Source organism: Sturnira hondurensis, unplaced genomic scaffold (genome assembly GCF_014824575.4).
Source record: "Sturnira hondurensis isolate 20B ecotype Veracruz unplaced genomic scaffold, ASM1482457v3 Scaffold0018493, whole genome shotgun sequence".
NCBI classification, from domain to species: domain Eukaryota; kingdom Metazoa; phylum Chordata; class Mammalia; order Chiroptera; family Phyllostomidae; genus Sturnira; species Sturnira hondurensis.
Genome location: NW_028091124.1, coordinates 1,651,269 through 1,667,828, shown reverse-complemented (window position 1 = coordinate 1,667,828; position 16,560 = coordinate 1,651,269). Strand labels below are relative to the sequence as shown.

Genomic DNA, 16,560 nt, shown 5'->3' with positions numbered 1-16,560 from the left:
CCCCCAGGTTCAAGAATGGTGGGTACGCGTGTTTCCCCAGGCTGCCCTCACAGCCAGACCACCAGGCGACCCCCCACAGGGGGCACCTGCCTCCTGGGGCAAAGGCAGGGCTGTGTTTTCTTCAGAACCCTTCCAGCTGATCCTGGAGCTCACAGCCCACACCATGGGCCTAGCAGGCAAGCCGTGTGTCTCTGAGTGGGTGGCCTCATGGGCCAGGGGATTTCCCTGGCCTGTCACTGTCCTGTCTGAAGGCCAGGCTTTTTCCGAAGGGCAGAGCATTCCTTGCTTGCCTGTCTGGGGCAGGATGTGGGCATGGGAACAGGGTGCCAGGGGCTGAGTGGCAGAGACTCAGTGAGTGCCCTCTCTTCTCTGGAGAGGCTGACATCGTTTCTCGGTGTGGACGGCAGGCCCGTGGGAGGCACATTCCCCAGTTGCGCCGTTGCCCAGGCTCATACGCTATGCGCTGTGCATCTACCAGGTGCTGGAGCCCGGAGCCAGGGGTGGCGTAGGGGGCACAGAAAGCTTGGAGCGACGCTCTCATGCCCTTACCTTGGGGACAGGGACGGACAAACAGACAGTGGGCACTGTGGGCAAACAAGGGGCCAGGAACTAAACCTGTCATGCTCAGGGGAGGCCTACACGGCGCCTTACACACTCACAGTAGCCACGCAACGAGGCGATCAAGAAACTCCCTAACTCAAAGCAGGTCAGGGCAGGGGGTCACGTCCTGGCCCAGGGGCTTCCTTGGCAAAGGTCAGTCTTTCTGTCACAGAGCCCATCAGTTGACCTTGTCCACCCAAGGTAGCACACCAGGAGCGCTGGGCCATCTTTTCCAGACCTCTGCAGGCATGCCCTCCCCCCACCCTTGAGACACAGCCCCTCTCTTTGGCCGGTCCCCACACTTCACCACGGGGGCTGTGAACGTTCGTTGTTAACTCCCCGCCCCTGCCAAGGTTTTTTACCCAGTCCCGGGGGGTTTCCCACTTGGCTTTCTCTGGTCCCCAAGTCTGCCACCAACAAATCTCATGTGACCTTCTGAAGCCTCCTGCTTTGAGTCTAAACGTATGAAATAAGCCGCAAAACTGCCATTCTCGGGGGCATTTTCTCAGTCTGTTCAGCTTTTGCTTCCCGGCCATGGTCGTCAGTGTGGTTCAGATAAACTCACAGAAATCCTCTTCAGGTTTAGGCATGGTCACCAGAATTCGAGAAGCCCACCCAGACCTCCCTGCAGACCCAGCTCGGTGCTGGGTCGCACCCACCAGCTGTCTGTGGGCAGCAGGTGAACCTGGGCAGTGTTCCTTGGGGTCCTGGACCTGCCTGTTTTTAAGGCAGGAGGGCTCTAAATTCGTTTAAGCTGTTCTTAAAAAAAAAAAAAAAACACACAACCCTCAAGGTGTAACCAAAGGTTAAGAGGTGAGAAAACCCAAGCTAAGAATAAGGGCCTAGATAACTCGGGGACAGGAATAAAAAAACGGGAGACTGGGCTTTAATTTCGGCTTTTCTTTTTATTTATTTGTTTACTTATTGTTTGTCCTCATCAGAGGACGTGCTTATTGATTTTATAGAGGGGGAGGGACAGAGAGGGAGAGAGACAGCGATTGGTTGCCTCCTGTAGGCACCCCAACAGGAGGCCCAAACCCACAACCCAGGCGTGGGCCCTGAGCGGGAATCGAACCCGCGACCTTTTGGTTCACAGGCGGGGGCCCAGTCCACTGACCCGCACCAGCCAGGGCTGACGCGTGCTTTTCACTTGGAATTGCTCGCTGAGAGCCCGAACAAAAAGCCCTTCTGGTGGATAAACAAGAGCCCGAGCTCTTCAGCTCAGAAGACAAGGGCCATTTACCCATCCCACTCGGATTTCAGCTACTTTCACTTACCCGAGAGCCCACATGGAGGTGCCAGAGGCACCTACCCCGCAGGACGAGCAAAGCCCGTGGGGAATACCACGGGCAACCGAAACCCAACCCCGGACTCGTCCACGCCCGGCCAGGCGCGCGGCAGCGCCCCGGGTCCGGCGTCTGTACTGGGCAGCTGGGGAGAGATGCGGGGCCTCGGCAGGGGGTCGATGAGACTCTGGAGGTGATGGCCCCTTGGAGCTCAACCCAGAAGGAGCCCCTTCACCCCAGGGCACAGTGTCCCTGGGGACGCGGTCAGAGTCTGTGGATCTGTGGAGCCAGCGAGGCTTCTGAACTCGCTCCCGGCAGGCAGCCCATGAAGAAGAGAAAACAGGTGGCAGGATCATTCGCTGTCCTGCAGCCGCGAGACAACGGGCAATAGCGCCACCCCGGGGCTTCCAAAGCGGCCGCGGGCAGCCGCCGACATCACTCCGCTGGGGCGGCGGCGAGACCACCCCACAGCCCCGCTCTGCAGACCGGAGCCTGCCCACCCGGGTAAACTGGCCACAGCCTCTCCCGGCAGGGCCCCGGACAGCCGGAGGCGGGAAGGGGACGCGCAGTGACCGGGGCCCTGCGGCCAGGCAAACAGCCGGGCTTGATCAGAAGCCGATGTCACCCGTGGAGGCCCAACGCCTGGACCTCGCGGCGTGTAGGCGGCTCACGGACGACGTCACGGAGCGGACGCCGCGACTGGAGGCCCCCCCACCCACCCACCCACCCACCGAGCCCGCAGAGGTGCGGCGGAGGTCGGTCCTCCCGGAGCGCCGCAGAGCCCAGGGAAGACGAGCACGAGGCCCCTTCCGTGCGAGGCAGGGCCGCCGGGTTGCACCCCGACGCGCCGTCTGCAGGGCTCGCACACGAGCTGGTCGCGGTCTGCACGCGTTCGTGCCGGCGGAGGCGCGCCCTCGCAGGGCCGTCGAGTTTGAGGAAAGTGATTCCCAGTCGGGGGCTCCCCGAGTTACGCTGTGGCGGGGCAAACAGCACGACCCCCTGTCCCAGCCGCTCAGTGGGCAGCATCTCACCACGCCTCGCACCCGGGCCTCTGGGTTGGGGGGCGGGGCGGCGCAGGGGCCCAGTTACAACCCGACTCCGCCGCTGTCGGCGCTGCTGCTACTCTCCCTGGGCCCACAGCTCCCCCCGGAGCGCCCCCTTCTGCTCGCACCCCAGCCCCTGGCCGTCCTGCGCGTCGGAAGGAAGGGGCGTGTGCACCAGCCTCGCTGAAAGGAGACCTTCGCGTTATTAACAAGGACTCATTACCCGGCTAAAGGGGTGGGCCAACCAGCAGAGGCTTCGTTTCCTAGCGCATTCCCAGGCCTCCAAGGCTGCAAAGACCACGGCTCGCAACCAGGAGACTCTTGTTCCTTGGAACCCATATCAACTAGAGACTCTCTCCAGCCTCGTTGGGAAGGACCTTATCAGGTGCCAACCAGGACTGGACATCGTCCCTGTCCCTGACCCCTGCCTCCACCTACAGCGATGGTGTAGAGATTTCTTGAGGCTGAGAAGCCGCCATCAAAGACGAAGAGCTGTACGAAGACATCGACAGGACCTGCATCCCTACAAACTGATGTTGAACTTTAAGAACCTCTTGTTTGGCCTGGCTGGGATAGCTCAGTGGGTTGAGTGCAGGCTTGCTGAGTAGGGGATCACTGGTTCGATTCCCAGTTGAGACACAGGCCTGGTTTGCAGGCCAGGCCCTCAGTAGGAGTCCTGTGCAAGAGGCAACCACACAGTGGTGTCTCTGTCCTTCTCCTTCCCCTTGCCCTGAAAACAAATAAATAAGGTATTTAAAAATGAGATTTGATTTTCTTAAATTAAAAAAAAATTGACTTTTTACCTGTCTACTAACAACGTTGGTCAGAATAGCCATTATACTTGTTCTTTGGACCTGCCCCTCAGGCCAAGGCACGCGCCCCAACTGGGAATCGAACCAGTGACCCATGGGTTCACAGGCTGGCACCCAATCCACTAGGCCACACCTGCTAGGGCACTTTGGGCCTTCCTCAAACCTCATATGTACAGCCCAACCGTTAATGACTGCCAACGACGTATACCTTCCGTATTATCAACAGTACTTTCTTCATGGTTCTACTTTGGAAAATTTACAAGGAAGAGATTACAAAAGGAAGGTAAGGGGGGTGTGTGTTTCTGAGAGGAGTTAAAAGGCAGTAATTTGTCCTAATATTTGATTACTTCTTTTTCTATAAAAAAAGACTTTATTTGCTGTTAGAGAGGAGAAGGGGAGGAGAAAGAGAGGGAGAGAAACACCAACGTGTGGTTGCCTCTCATACAGCCCCTACTGGGGACCTGGCCCACAGCCCAGGCATGTGCCCCGACTGGGAATCGAACCAGTGACCCTTCAGCTCCCAGTCCGGTGCGCAGTTTGCTGAGCCATAGGAGCCAGGACCAGTTGACTCTGAATGAGTTGAAGGAGAAAGCTAACAGGGACAGGGATGTTGTAGAACAGTGAAGCAGGAATGTTGAGGAAGGAATCTTCTGTATAAAGGTGTGGATGGAAAAGGGGCCAGACATTAACCCTGCTCCGGGGAAGCTCTCGTGCCGGCCGCACACGCTCGGAGACCTGAAGTGACCCCACGGTGACCTGCACACCGAAGTTCCTGATCACAGTGAGTCGCGGGGACAGCCAGGCCTGCAGCCTCCTTGACAAACAGCAGTCTCTACCTCAGCGGAGCAAGTGAGGCCACTGTCTTCTGCCTCTCAGACCGCACACCTTTGAAATGTCAGTGTGATCTCTCTTCCCGGTCACATCGGGGCAGGAGGCTTGAGCCTGCAGGGGTGGCCTGTTCCTGCCGGGAGCCAGCCAGCAACCGTCCCTTGACAAGGTCGGGACGGTTGAGATGCATCCCTAAGGCAGAGGCAACGGTGGCTGGATTTCCTGTCTGTCCCTCCTTACACGTTTGTTTTGGCGATCAGCAGGTGGTGGGGCTGTTAGACACCCGTGTTTCAGGTTCATCGATTCGCATAGTTCCAAGGAAGCTGTACAAACTCTGTACCTAGAGCTATTTCAAATTGTCTGATTAATGGTTCTCCTGGTCAAAACAACTTTTGTTTAACATAACTGAAGCTATGGAAATTCTTGTACTTTTCCTGGTTACCTCTGTATTTGTTTTTCCTACTTGACCGATCATGCCACGCCCCTGTTCCTTGATGTCATACAACAATCTCTCTATAAAAATAAAGCCTAAATCAAACCCTACGAGTTCGGTCAGTCCCACAGAGGCTGGCTGCTCTCCAGCATCCAACTGGGTGTCTGTCTTCCATCGCCAAAGCCTTGCCCACCTCCCAGGAAGCCCTGGACCCAGCTGCGGCTGGACCGCAGCATGTTCCCGCATCCCGTCTCTGCGCTCTGCACCCGCCGCCCGGCGGGGAGGGGGTGTGCATCTCTCCAACCCCAGAGTTGCCCCCACTTTGCCTTCTCTCTCATCCACCCCCAATGGACTTCATGTAATGCCCCCTCACCTCTCCTCCTTTGAGTCTAAAGCATAAAATAAGTTGCGAAACCACCATTCTCCAGAGCATTTTCTCAGTCATTGAGATTCTGCTTCCCAGCAACTGTCATCAGTTTGGCTCCAATAAAGTCACAACAATTCTCTGCAGGTTGGGACGTTTCTGACATCAATGCACTCCAGACACGATTGCGGGGAAGTGCTCACCCCCAACCCCGCAGGGACCGCTCACTCGCTGCAGCAGCCCAGACGAGGCTGATGGGGCCAGAAAGACACGCACCCCCGCCACAGGGCCACCGAGGGGCAGGAACCGTCCTCACCATGCGCCTGGCCTCTGGGACTTTTTAGGCGGTTATTGTGACTCGCCGCCCTGGGTCCTGATGGCCTTGGCCCCGACGGAACCTTAAAGTGGCAGCTCCCAGTTGTTCAACCAGCAGGAGTCAGATGAACAGTGACGACACCTGAGTGCCAATGGGGCGGAGATCAGACTCAGATCCGGCGCCGCCTCCAGGCCGGACCTTGGTCTCCTGTGCCCGCCAAGGGAAAGTAAATGTCCGAGATGCGAAACACATGAGACAGGCGGCAGGACTGGGTGGTGAGAGCATTCAGGGTAGAATGACCCACCGCGTTTTTCTTGTTTTTTAAAATATTTTAAAATTTTATTTATTTTTGGAGAGAGAGGAAGGGAGGAAGAAAGAGAGACACCGATCAGTCGCCTCTCATCCAGACCCCAACCAGGGACCTAACCTGCATCCCAGGCACATTCCTTGCCTGGAATTGAACTGGCGACCTTCCGCTTTGCGGGGTGACAGCCAAGCTGCTGAGGCATGCTGGCCAGGGCTGGGGAGTTCTTTTGAATGAAGGCCCATGAGAACGAACAGCCTCCCATTTACCTGCCTTTCCCTATTGAGAAAAATTCCGCCTTAAACTTCCACCCAAGGTCACGGTCTTGCCCCACCCCCAGCGGCCTCTCACTCTGCCAGACAGATGCACACACTGTGCAGGAGCCTTCTCGGCACCGTGGGGCCAAGGGCGTGGCCATCAGCACATCCTCCGGGTTGATTTCTGACCCAAACGGGGACGCATAGACAGAAAAGGGGCCACACACTGAACCTGACAAGCTCAGGGACACCTACAAACTCAGAGACCAAAGTCACTGGTGGTCTGAACATGGAACTTCCTAATTAAAAGCAAGTCCTGTCAGCGGTCACGGCCTGGGCCTGTGGCTTCCCTGACAAAGGTCAGGCTTTACGTCAGCGGAGCCCGCCTGCCCTGGGAATGTCAGGGTAGCTTCCTGTCCAGGCCCCTCCGGGCCCGCCCACCGCCCCAGAGCCCCTGGCTGTTGGCCGTTTCGAACTCCACCTCCTGGGGCTGGAAGCGCTGGTCCTTAACTGCCCTCCCCGCTGAGGCAAAAGATGGCGCGCCGCTGTGTTTCCCCTTTACCCAGTCCCAGGGGTCCCTGGGTTTGTTTTCTCCTGACCCTTGAATCTAACTCCGAGAGAGGCCCTATGACCCTGTTGGGTCCCCTCCTTTGATTCTAACATAAAATAAGCCATAAAACGGCTATTTTCTGGAGCATTTTTCAATTCGTTGAGATGTTATCTTCCCAGCATTGTTCTCAGTTTGGCTCAAATAAACCCATAAAAATTTTCTACAGGTTTGGACGTCTCTTACCCAGAGCACGTAACAGAACTAAGAGCCCTGGTTGGGTGAGGGGTGGCTGGTTCTTCTCAGGGACAGACCTGGAGTTCAGGCTGCAGGTGCTGGCCCACCTGTCCCAGCAGAGCGTCCTGAGTGGGCGCAGTGGGCAGAGGGCAGCCCCCACGCCCTGTTAAGTCATCACAGGGCTGAGTTCCCCCGGCCTGGGTCTCTTCCACCCCCATCAGCATAGTGCAGGGCTGGCTCTGGGGGACACCTTCCAGGCCCCTGCAGGTGCTCCCGAGTTGGGAGGAACCATGCATCCCGGCTCTGGCCCCGTGGCTCAGTTGGTTACAGCACCGTCCCCATAGGGTTATGCCGAGGTGATGGGTTCAATCACCCCTCAGGGCACATACAAGAAAGCAACCAATGACTGTATCAGTAAGTGAAACAACAAATCCGCGTGTCTCTCCCTCCCTCTCTCCAAAAAAAACAATTTAATTAAATAAAATAACCCACACATCTCTGAGCCATGGGAGAAGGCAACCCAGAGAGGGGGGTCCCCTCTTGGGAAGGGGGCCCTGAAAATCTTCCCACACTGACCTGGACCTCTAAGGGCGCTGGAGAGAAAAGATGCCCCAAGGCCAGAGGAGGAGGGCGCCCTGTTTTCTAGGAGAAAAGGAAGTCGACAAGACGAAGGGGCCAGCGACGGAGAAGGGGCTCCCCAAAACAGGAGTGCTGGACGGTGTGCAGAGAGAGAACCCAGAGTCGGCGTTGGAGCAGAAACGCGCTTGACAGGAGGGGGCGTTCAGGCCACCACGAGGGAGTGCTCCCGGCTCCCGCTCCCCACGTCACCCCCACTCCCGCGCGAGCCCAGGAGTCCCTCCAGGCACCCCGCCCTCCCAGGTGCACCGCCCGCGGCTGTGTCCCTCATACGCCCCCGCTGCAGCGCGCGCCCCAGCCGGGAGGGGGCGCCCGGCACGTCGCCGGCCGAGCGAGGCGGGGGATTCAAGCGCGTTATAAGGCGCGGAGTCCGAGAGCGCTGGATTCCGCCAGCCGCGCTCGGAGCCGAGAGGGACCCGCCGCCCACATGGCCTCCGCCGGGGCCCGCCTGCTGCTCGTCTGCGCGTGCCTGCTGGCCGCCGCCGCCGCCGCCGCCGCTCTCGGTTCCCGGGACCCCGGTGCGCCCGCGGGGACCCGCGCCAGCCAGGAGCCGATGCCCGAGAAGAAGCCGCCCGCGGGCGCCTGGGAGAGCCGCGCGAGGCTGGACACCAGCCCGTCGGTAAGACGCTGCGACGCGCGACCGGCCCCCTCGCCGAGGGGACCTCCGGGCCTCAGTTTCCCAGCCGGAGCCTGCCGCGGTCCGGGACACAGCGAGGGAGGAGGGCGACGGGAAGCGCGAGCAGGGGCAGGACTGACGCCGGACTGGTCCCCCCTTTCTAACCTGCGGATCGGGACGCTGCTCTGGCCGGCTCCGGGGAGACAGGGGGACCTGGGCGCCGCCCCTCTGCCCACACCGGTACTGCAAGGCCCGCCTTGACCTCGGCTTCTGGGAGTCTCCTTCGGCACTAAAGCAAAATTCTGCTAGACCAGGGGACACGCCATATGTTTTGGGGCGGAAAGAAGCTGGGAAATAAGTGGAAGTAGCTTGATTCTCACGGAACTGGGAAGAAGTGTGAGCAAATGACCGACCCCCTCCCTCACCTGTATGGTGGAATTCCCTGGGACAACTGCCTTTTTGTGGGTCTGGGAGCACGAAGTGTGGGGTGGGGGCATCAGACTCCCCAGGGAAGTGGACTTCTGGACGTGAAGGCGTCATCTCTAGCTCCCTGCCCTGCGCTCTCCTTCCCAGCTGAGGTGGAGGCACTCAGGTTGGGGGTGGGGGGAACCCTCAGTGGGGAAGTGGGGGGGGCCCTCAGTGAGGTGCAGCCTTTCCCAGCAGTAGAGCAGCTGGGGAGGTGGTTTGAGGTCCCCCTGGGATCAAAACGCTTGGCTGGACAAAGGGCGGAGCAGCAGCAGGGCCTCGGGTGGTGCCTCTGCTCCCAGCATCTCATAGACCAAGGACACCCCACCCGTGAAGGTGGTGGCCAGCCCTTCCAGCTCCCTGGGAGGGACCTCCCTGCAGCCCGTGGCTTCTCCCACCTCTGCGCCTGTCCAGGGGTCACAGGCAGACCCCTCCCGGCCAGCCACACCCCAGGGGGCAGGGCCGCCTGCTGGGAGTCTTGGATACAGTGCCAGGAAGCACAGAGGGAGCTGGGATGCTTCCAGGTGGGGTTCTGGCCTTGGACCCTCTTTGGGGGCCCAAAGTGGAGCTCCTGAGGCTGGAGACCTTCATCAGCCAAGGCAGCTGCCAGCACCAACGGCCCCGCTGCCCCCCCCCCCCCCACTGCAGCAGGCCCCTCCAAGGTCGCCAGACCAAGTGGCTCCGCCTGTCTCTGCCCCCCACCCCAGGCACGCTGGGGACCAAGTCCAGGCACATGCCCCACAGCTGGCTGTCCGGCAGGGCCAGCCCTGAGGGACCCCTGCCATGGGCCTCCTCCAGTCGTGTGAGGCCGTGGCCGTGAGGTAGGACCCGGGTCCCTGTGCTTTCAGTGAGCAGCCAGCAGGTCGGCGACCTGTAGGGCCCGCCATCCAGTGAGACATGGGGAAGTCTGAGAGAGGACAAAGGCCTCTGGGCCTCCTCCCACAGAAGCCCTCACGCTCCCCCCGGCAGCATGGTGGTCCCTGAAGGGATACGGGGTTCCTGCAGAGTTCCCACGAGGCCACCTGGCCTGGCTGTGGTGGAAGGACCCACCTGGCTGTAAGACTCTGGGCCCTCCCATTGGCCACCAGAGTCAGTGCCCATGACCTCACTGGAACCGCAGGCCAGTTCCCTTCCCAGCTGGCTGCCTTTCCTTGGAACCAGACCGCCCGTGGGCAGCGGGCCACAGGCCAAAGGCCACTCCCCAGAAGGTGCCTCCTGGGAGCTTCCCTTGGAGTCCAGACCAGTCAGAACACACTGTGTAGGGGCTGTCCCTGCCCTGGCTCAGGCTGCCGTCCTGAGGAAGATGGGCAGCATTGCACCCTGTGTCCAGGCCTTGAATCCTGACACCCCAGTCCTGGGCCACTCAGACCCCCAGCCGCCCTGGCCTGAGGGCTGAAGTTGAGTCCCCTGGGACTTTGGAGGGTGCGGGTGGGGTGGGGGCCTGCTGATAGCTAGAGACCCTGGTAATCAGTCGCCTCCTCCTGGGTGCCTCTGGGCGTCTGCAGTCGGACCCTCCGAGCGGCTGCCCCATGGGGGGAGCTGGAAGGAACCTGGGGCCCGGCAGGGTTGCCTGCTGCGGAGCTCCGCACTGGCCTCCCTCCACCCACACGGGGTCCCCTTCTCCCACAAGGTCCGTCCGGGTCACAATGTGGCCTCGTCCCGTGGCCTGGTCCCCAGGGGTCATCCCACCATTGGCAAGGATGGGAACTTGAGGGGGCTGCTGGGGGCTGTGTTCCAGGAGCCCACCACGCAGCCGGCCCTCAGCCTGAACCCCCGGGACACCTGGCTGTGGTTCCTCAGGCACAGTGACAAGGAGGACAGGGTCAAAGACAGGAAGTCGAAGGTGAGCATAGGAGCCCAGCCTGCTAGTGTGCACGTATGTGCGTGCGCCTGCGGGCCCTCCCTGAATCCCAGGCCATCACCCGCACTCCTACACCCCTCACCAGCCCCCTCCCCAAGCACACCCCGACCACTTCACCAAGCACAGACCCTCACCCTTGGCCTTGGGTCAGAGAGCAAAGGAAGCATCAAGCCAGGGGTCAAAGTGGCCCTGAGTTTGCAGCCTGTTCCTCCCATTTACCCTGCACCCCTGGAATGCCAGGCAGCCCCAATGGCTACGCGCTTTCTCCTTCCTCTGTGTCCCGGGCAGGAGGCCCAGGCTGGCCTGGGAAGACAGGTGTCAAAGCAGGGATCCTCACTGCCTTCTCAGCAGAGTCTGAGCCCCCAATCCCCCGCCCCAGGCTGACCTTTACCTCAGAGGTCAGAGGTCAAAGTGGGAGTCCCTTGTGCGTGCCCTAGTGGGGGAACGGTTCCCAGCTGGCCAGTTGTGGTGACATCACTCCAAGTTTCCCTCCCAGCCCAGCCTGACCAGGCCCCGGGAGCCCTGTGGTGTCCAGGGCCCCACAGGCACCACAGTCCCCGAGGAAGGACGGCAGAAGTGGCAGCAGCTGCTGACAGGTAGGGGCACCCCACGGGGGCTCAGGCCTCCAGTGGGGGTGGGGCAGACTCCTTGAAGAGCCCTGCCCCTCAAGGGGCAGGGCAGGAGCTGGTGAGGAGGCAGCTCCATGGAGAAAGGTGGACTTGACTGCTCTGTGCTTCGTGGGTGCTTGGGGACAGGCACCCACGCCCCACCTGGAAATTGGGGGAGCCCAGGGAAGGACAGGAGACCTGACCCCAGACCCCTCAAGTGGGGATAGTCCAGGGAGGGGAGGCCAGGCCCCTTGAGCTTCCAAAGTGGCCCTCTGATTCCCCTGCGCCCTCAGGGGGACTTAAGGCTCACCCCGGTCAACACAGGCCCGCTGAGAGTGGCCCCCAACTTTCCCCTCATCACCTCGGCCTCCCCCGAGGGGCCTCAGCTGCTGGCAGCCCCTTGGCACGGCGCCAGGAGGACAGTGCAGTGAGGAGGCCAGCGCAGCAGCCCCAGGTCGCCCTCACCAGGCTGGGTAGCTGAGCCGGAGGGCACGGCAGCGGGCAGCAGAGCCGGGGTGTCCCGCACTGTGACCAGCACTCACAGGATTCACCAGGTTCGCTTTGTTATGCCGCCCTGGTGACAGAGCGTCCCCTTCCTCGAGTCATTGTCCCTCCAGTTAAACACAGCAGCTTCAAAGAAGCAGAAACTATTGTTTCCAGTACAGCTCCAATAATTATTTACACTCAGCTTGCTTCCAAAAATGACGGGGCCTGGCGGGTAGTGCTGCATTCGGCGACTCAGTATCGCGTTGACCGAAGCAACAGCGGGAAGGGCCGTGTGGGTGGGGCAGGGAGGCCAAGGGGAGAAGGAGGGCGCAGGCCAAGTCCCTTCTGAGCTTCCCGGTGGCCTAAGCGTGACAGGAAACAGGAGCAGCGGCTGGGTCAGGAGGCAATGTGCCTTCGGGAGCCGCAGGCTTAAAGGGTCTCCCGTGAGGGGCTTGGGGGCGAGGGCCCGGTGCGCTCGGCGCGCGGCCACCCCTTGCTCTGTGCCAGCTGCAGCCGAGCTGCTGCGCCAGGACGCGGAGCACCGCCCCGCCCCGGAGGACGAGGAGGTGGCGGCGGGGGATCCGTCCGTGGTAGCCCTGCTGACCCAAGCCTCCAACCGGGGTTCGCGGGCCCGGATGGTGGAGGCCGCCTTCCACTGCCGCCTGCGCCAGAACGTGTCGGTGGAGCGGCGCGCGCTGCACGAGCTCGGCGGCTACTACCTGGTGAGTCCGCGCCGGGCCACCGGGCGAGGGGCCACGCGGAGCCCCGGGTGACCGTGTGTGTGCCCCGCAGCCCCAGGCCGAGGGAGCCTTCTACCGCGGCCTCGGCCTGAACTTGACCAGCGGCCAGTACACGGTGTCGGTCCCTGGTTTCTACGCACTCGCCGCTACGCTGCACGTGGGTGAGGCCCGGGGCGGGGCTGGGCGGGGCGGGCTGTGGGCCGTGGGGGCGGGGGCGGCGGCTAGCCCTACCTCTTCTAAGCCCTCCCAGGGCAGCGGAGGCCGGAGTTGCCGCGCCCCCGGAACCGCCTGCGCCTGCTCATCTGCATCCAGTCCCGGTGCCAGCAGAACACGTGAGTGGGCGCGGCAGCTGCGGCAGCGGACCAGGCATCCCCCATCTCCACAGCCGCCCTGCCCTGGGTGACCCCCGCGCTCCCTTCCCGGCAGCAGGTCTGGATCACCTGCTGGGGGGGCCCTTCCCTGACCACTCCACCTCCCCCCTCCACTCGCTCTCACCCGCCCCTGGGAACCTCTCACTGCTTGAACCATGCCCACCTTCCGGCCATACCTGGTCACAGAAGGCGGGAGTTGGCAATAGCTGGAGAAAGCGTGACGGAGAGGAATGAAGCGCAAAAGTCCCTCCGGATTTGCAAGCCCCCCCGCCCACATCAGCCTGACAGGGCTTCCCAGCGGGCTGCGCCCGGCCCTGGGCTGCGGGGCAGGCAGTCGGCAGAGCTGCCCAGGGCTTGGGCCATGCTCCTCTCCCGGACCTCAGCACCTTTGGTTCTGGGGAGACTGGCCTCCTTTGGGGGACCCAGTTCGGATACCACACCCGCCAGAAGACCTGTCCAAGACAGCTGTCTCCTTGGCACTTTGCTGGGCCCTGTGTCCATTGGGAGCGCATGGTGGGGTCTGCGGTGGGGGGCTCAGGCTCACCCTTCCTGCTTTCGCCACAGCTCCCTTGAGACCGTCGTGAGCAGGCCGACTGGCACAGAGCTCTTCACCATCTCCGTGAGCGGCGTTCTGTATCTGAAGGTGCGGGCTGTCTCAGCACTGGGGCAACCCTGGGAGTTTCCAGGGGGCAGCCTGGCAGGGAGGGGTGCTGGCGGCTACTCAGGAGTCCGGGTGCAACCCCCTGACTCCAGGCCTGAGGGAGCTTTGGAGCCGCACCACAGCCCTCAGGCCAGCATGGCGCCTCTCTCCAGGTGTGAGACCTCCCAAGTCCCTCACTGAGGGCTGGTGCTCCCCGTGGTGGCAAGGGGTCAGCTCTGAGGCCCAGGCTGATGCCCTGGTGACCTGGGGGCCCAGGGTGTATAGTCCTTTCCCACTCGGGGCCCTCAGTGACGATCTCCTTCTGGTGGTGAGGTTTGGGCAAGTCGACGAGGACCTGACACAAAGGTGGGACACACGAGAAATGGTGCCTACGTGTGTGGGCAACAGCTCCCGTCCCCGTATCGCCGTGCCAGGCCCTAAACGCTTTGCACAAGTGACCCAGTTCATTGTCACAGCACTGTGAGGTGAGGGCTGCTATCACTCCTGTTTGCAAACGGGACGGTGGCACAGAAGGGCTAAGTAACCTGCCCAAGCACAAACAGCTGTCGGGAGCGGTGACCCAGCTGTTGGGAGCGGTGACCCAGCTGTCGGGAGCGGTGACCCAGCTGCAGAAAGGTCTGGCCTGGTCCCGGGCACCTCGAAGCTTGCTGGGAGGAGTCAGATGACTCTCAATGCACCCGGGGTCTGGTGGGACCCCNGTGCCTACATGTGTGGGCAACAGCTCCTGTCCCCGTATCGCCGTGCCAGGCCCTAAACGCTTTGCACAAGTGACCCAGTTCATTGTCACAGCACTGTGAGGTGAGGGCTGCTATCACTCCTGTTTGCAAACGGGACGGTGGCACAGAAGGGCTAAGTAACCTGCCCAAGCACAAACAGCTGTTGGGAGCGGTGACCCAGCTGCAGAAAGGTCTGGCCTGGTCCCGGGCACCTCCAAGCTTGCTGGGAGGAGTCAGATGGCTCTCAATGCACCCGGGGTCTGGTGGGACCCCCGAGTCTGCAGTGCTGGGGGTTCCCAGGGGGTCCTGCTGGTGTGTAGATCTCATTGGGAGCGGCCAGATCCACCCTTAGCCTGGGTAGAGTCGTCCAGGCTCTGCAAACTGCAGATAAGTCCACTGGGCCCTGGAGCCCTTGGTGGCCCTAAGTGGGGCTCCCTACAGAAGCAGCACTGGAAGGGGCTCCAGGATGTGTGGCCGGCGGCCTGGCCGACACCCCCTTCCCCCTCCACAGAGGCAGCAGTACACCTCCGTGTTCCTGGACAACACTGGCAGCTCCCCCGTCACTGTGCACAGTGGCTCCCATTTCAGTGCCGTCTTCCTCGGCATCTGAGAGGCACAGCTGCGCAGACCAAGCTGGGTCCTGGCGACCACGAACAGAGGCTGCATGGAGGAGGTGGCCCACTGCAATTGCCCGCAGGGGTTCCCACGGCTCCGCCCAGGATGGCCACTCCAGGCGGCCTGAGGTGGTGACAGGCAGCCCTGCCCGCGAGGACCGGGAAGGAACTCAGGGTCCAGCTCTCACCCCGGGTCAGCACACCCAGGAGCACCTGCTCCACTCTGTGCCCGGCTGTGGCCTGGGCCCCTCCTGGCCTATCAGGGGGCTTGCCTGCAGCCTCAGTGTCTCTCCTGTGGCCTGGCCCCATCATGTCCATCTTTCCATCTGTGTGGAACGGCGGCAGGGCCCTGGGGAACCCAAGCGGCATGGCCAGGCCTTCCCCCTACCCCCCAGGGCTCCCCAGTCCCTGCCAGCCCCCCACCTGGCTGTGCCATTGGCTTCCTAAGGACCTCAGGGCACTGCCTGGCACTCCCGCTGTGTGGCCCCTTGGCACAGCAGCCTTGGACACCACACAGCTGCTGGAAAGGGCTCATGAGGGGGTAGGGCAAATCTGGGCCCGGCTTCCAGCTCTTTTTGCTTCTAATGTGTGCCCGGATCTGGCCCGCCTGCTAGCGGACTCGGTTTTTCAGAGGGGCTGCCTGCTCCTCTTTGCAGACGGGTTCAGAGCGGATCTGGCCCGCCTGCTAGCGGACTCGGTTTTTCAGAGGGGCTGCCTGCTCCTCTTTGCAGACGGGTTCAGAGCCAAGGCCTTTCCCGTCCCCTGAGGCTGAGTCACTGAAGGACCCACTTTCCGGGTGGAAGAGCCAGAACAGCTCTGCAGGCCCCTCCCACCCCGCCCCCCAGAGCTGGGGGAGCAGAGCAGCAGCCCCCGTGCCCAGCACAGCCCAGCAGGGGCCGGCTGGCTGTGGGGCCCTCGAGTGTCTGCCCCACTCGGACGGAAGCAGCTCCGAGCTCAGACGGGGGGAGAGGAGCCGTGCAGAAAAAGAGCCGGTTTTGAGGGGGCTGGTGCCAGTCCCCCTGCCTCTGCAGCAGTGATGGGACCTGGGGGCCAGGGGCCACCGCAGGAGGGGGCAGGGCTGTCAACCTACAGGGCACTCCTCCCAAGGAGCAGGGGTCCCTTGGGTCGCCCCCACGCCCACCCCTCTACCCGCTGGGCTCCCCTGAGACCTGCCACCACAGCATGCCCTGGGGGCCCAGCTGGGTGCACTGAGACCTGGGACAGAAGGGGACCAAGGCTACTGTCACTTCAACCTCCTAGCTGGCCTCAGGACGACTTCCCCAGGAGCCCAGTCTCCCCACTCCCACAGTCAAACACCTCACTCCCAGCCAGGCACCCCCCCAATCGCGGCCCCCCCAGTACTGTGCCCCTTGGCAGCCGGGCACGCTTCTCAGTAGGCCCTGCACCCGCCCTACCAGGAAGTGCCAGCCAGCTGTGCCCTGTGCCCCCTCGCTGTCTGATAAGGGCAGGTGTAGCCACAGATGTTTTGGAAAAGTTAGCTTTACCCTTGAAAGAGCCACGGCGCACTCACTTCCTCAGCCCCGGTGCCACACAGCATGCACTCAAGTATTCCTCCGCGCTTTGCCAGGTGAGGCCTGACCATGCAACTGCCCCCACCAGGTGGTTCCAGTGCAAGAATTGCTACATGATCGCACAAAGTCACAAAAATAAAGTGTAGACCTCAAAATACAGTCTTCGCCATCGGGGACCCCAGGGTGGGGAGCAGCGACAGGCCTGGCCCCCAGGCAGGCAGGGGCAG

General features: G+C 61.9%; 1 protein-coding gene across 1 annotated transcript; it reads left to right on the top strand.

Annotated features, from left to right (window-relative positions):
- The first annotated feature begins 7,642 nt into the window (after window positions 1-7,642).
- On the top strand, window positions 7,643-15,464 carry ERFE (erythroferrone). Its single transcript, XM_037069201.1, has 8 exons — window positions 7,643-8,282; window positions 10,483-10,587; window positions 11,102-11,201; window positions 12,207-12,421; window positions 12,492-12,600; window positions 12,681-12,771; window positions 13,375-13,453; window positions 14,699-15,464. Exons 1-8 carry the CDS (start codon window positions 8,091-8,093, stop codon window positions 14,795-14,797), a joined length of 990 nt encoding a protein of 329 aa, XP_036925096.1. The 5' UTR covers window positions 7,643-8,090; the 3' UTR covers window positions 14,798-15,464.
- The last annotated feature ends 1,096 nt before the right edge of the window (window positions 15,465-16,560 follow it).

Bases quoted from the DNA above. Each gene is read 5' to 3' on its own strand.
- ERFE (XM_037069201.1), top strand. From the start codon at position 8,091: ATGGCCTCCGCCGGGGCCCGCCTGCTGCTCGTCTGCGCGTGCCTGCTG. The intron at 10,588-11,101 runs GTGAGCATAGGA...TTTCCCTCCCAG, and splicing joins TCAAAGACAGGAAGTCGAAG to CCCAGCCTGACCAGGCCCCG. The intron at 11,202-12,206 runs GTAGGGGCACCC...GCTCTGTGCCAG, and splicing joins GTGGCAGCAGCTGCTGACAG to CTGCAGCCGAGCTGCTGCGC.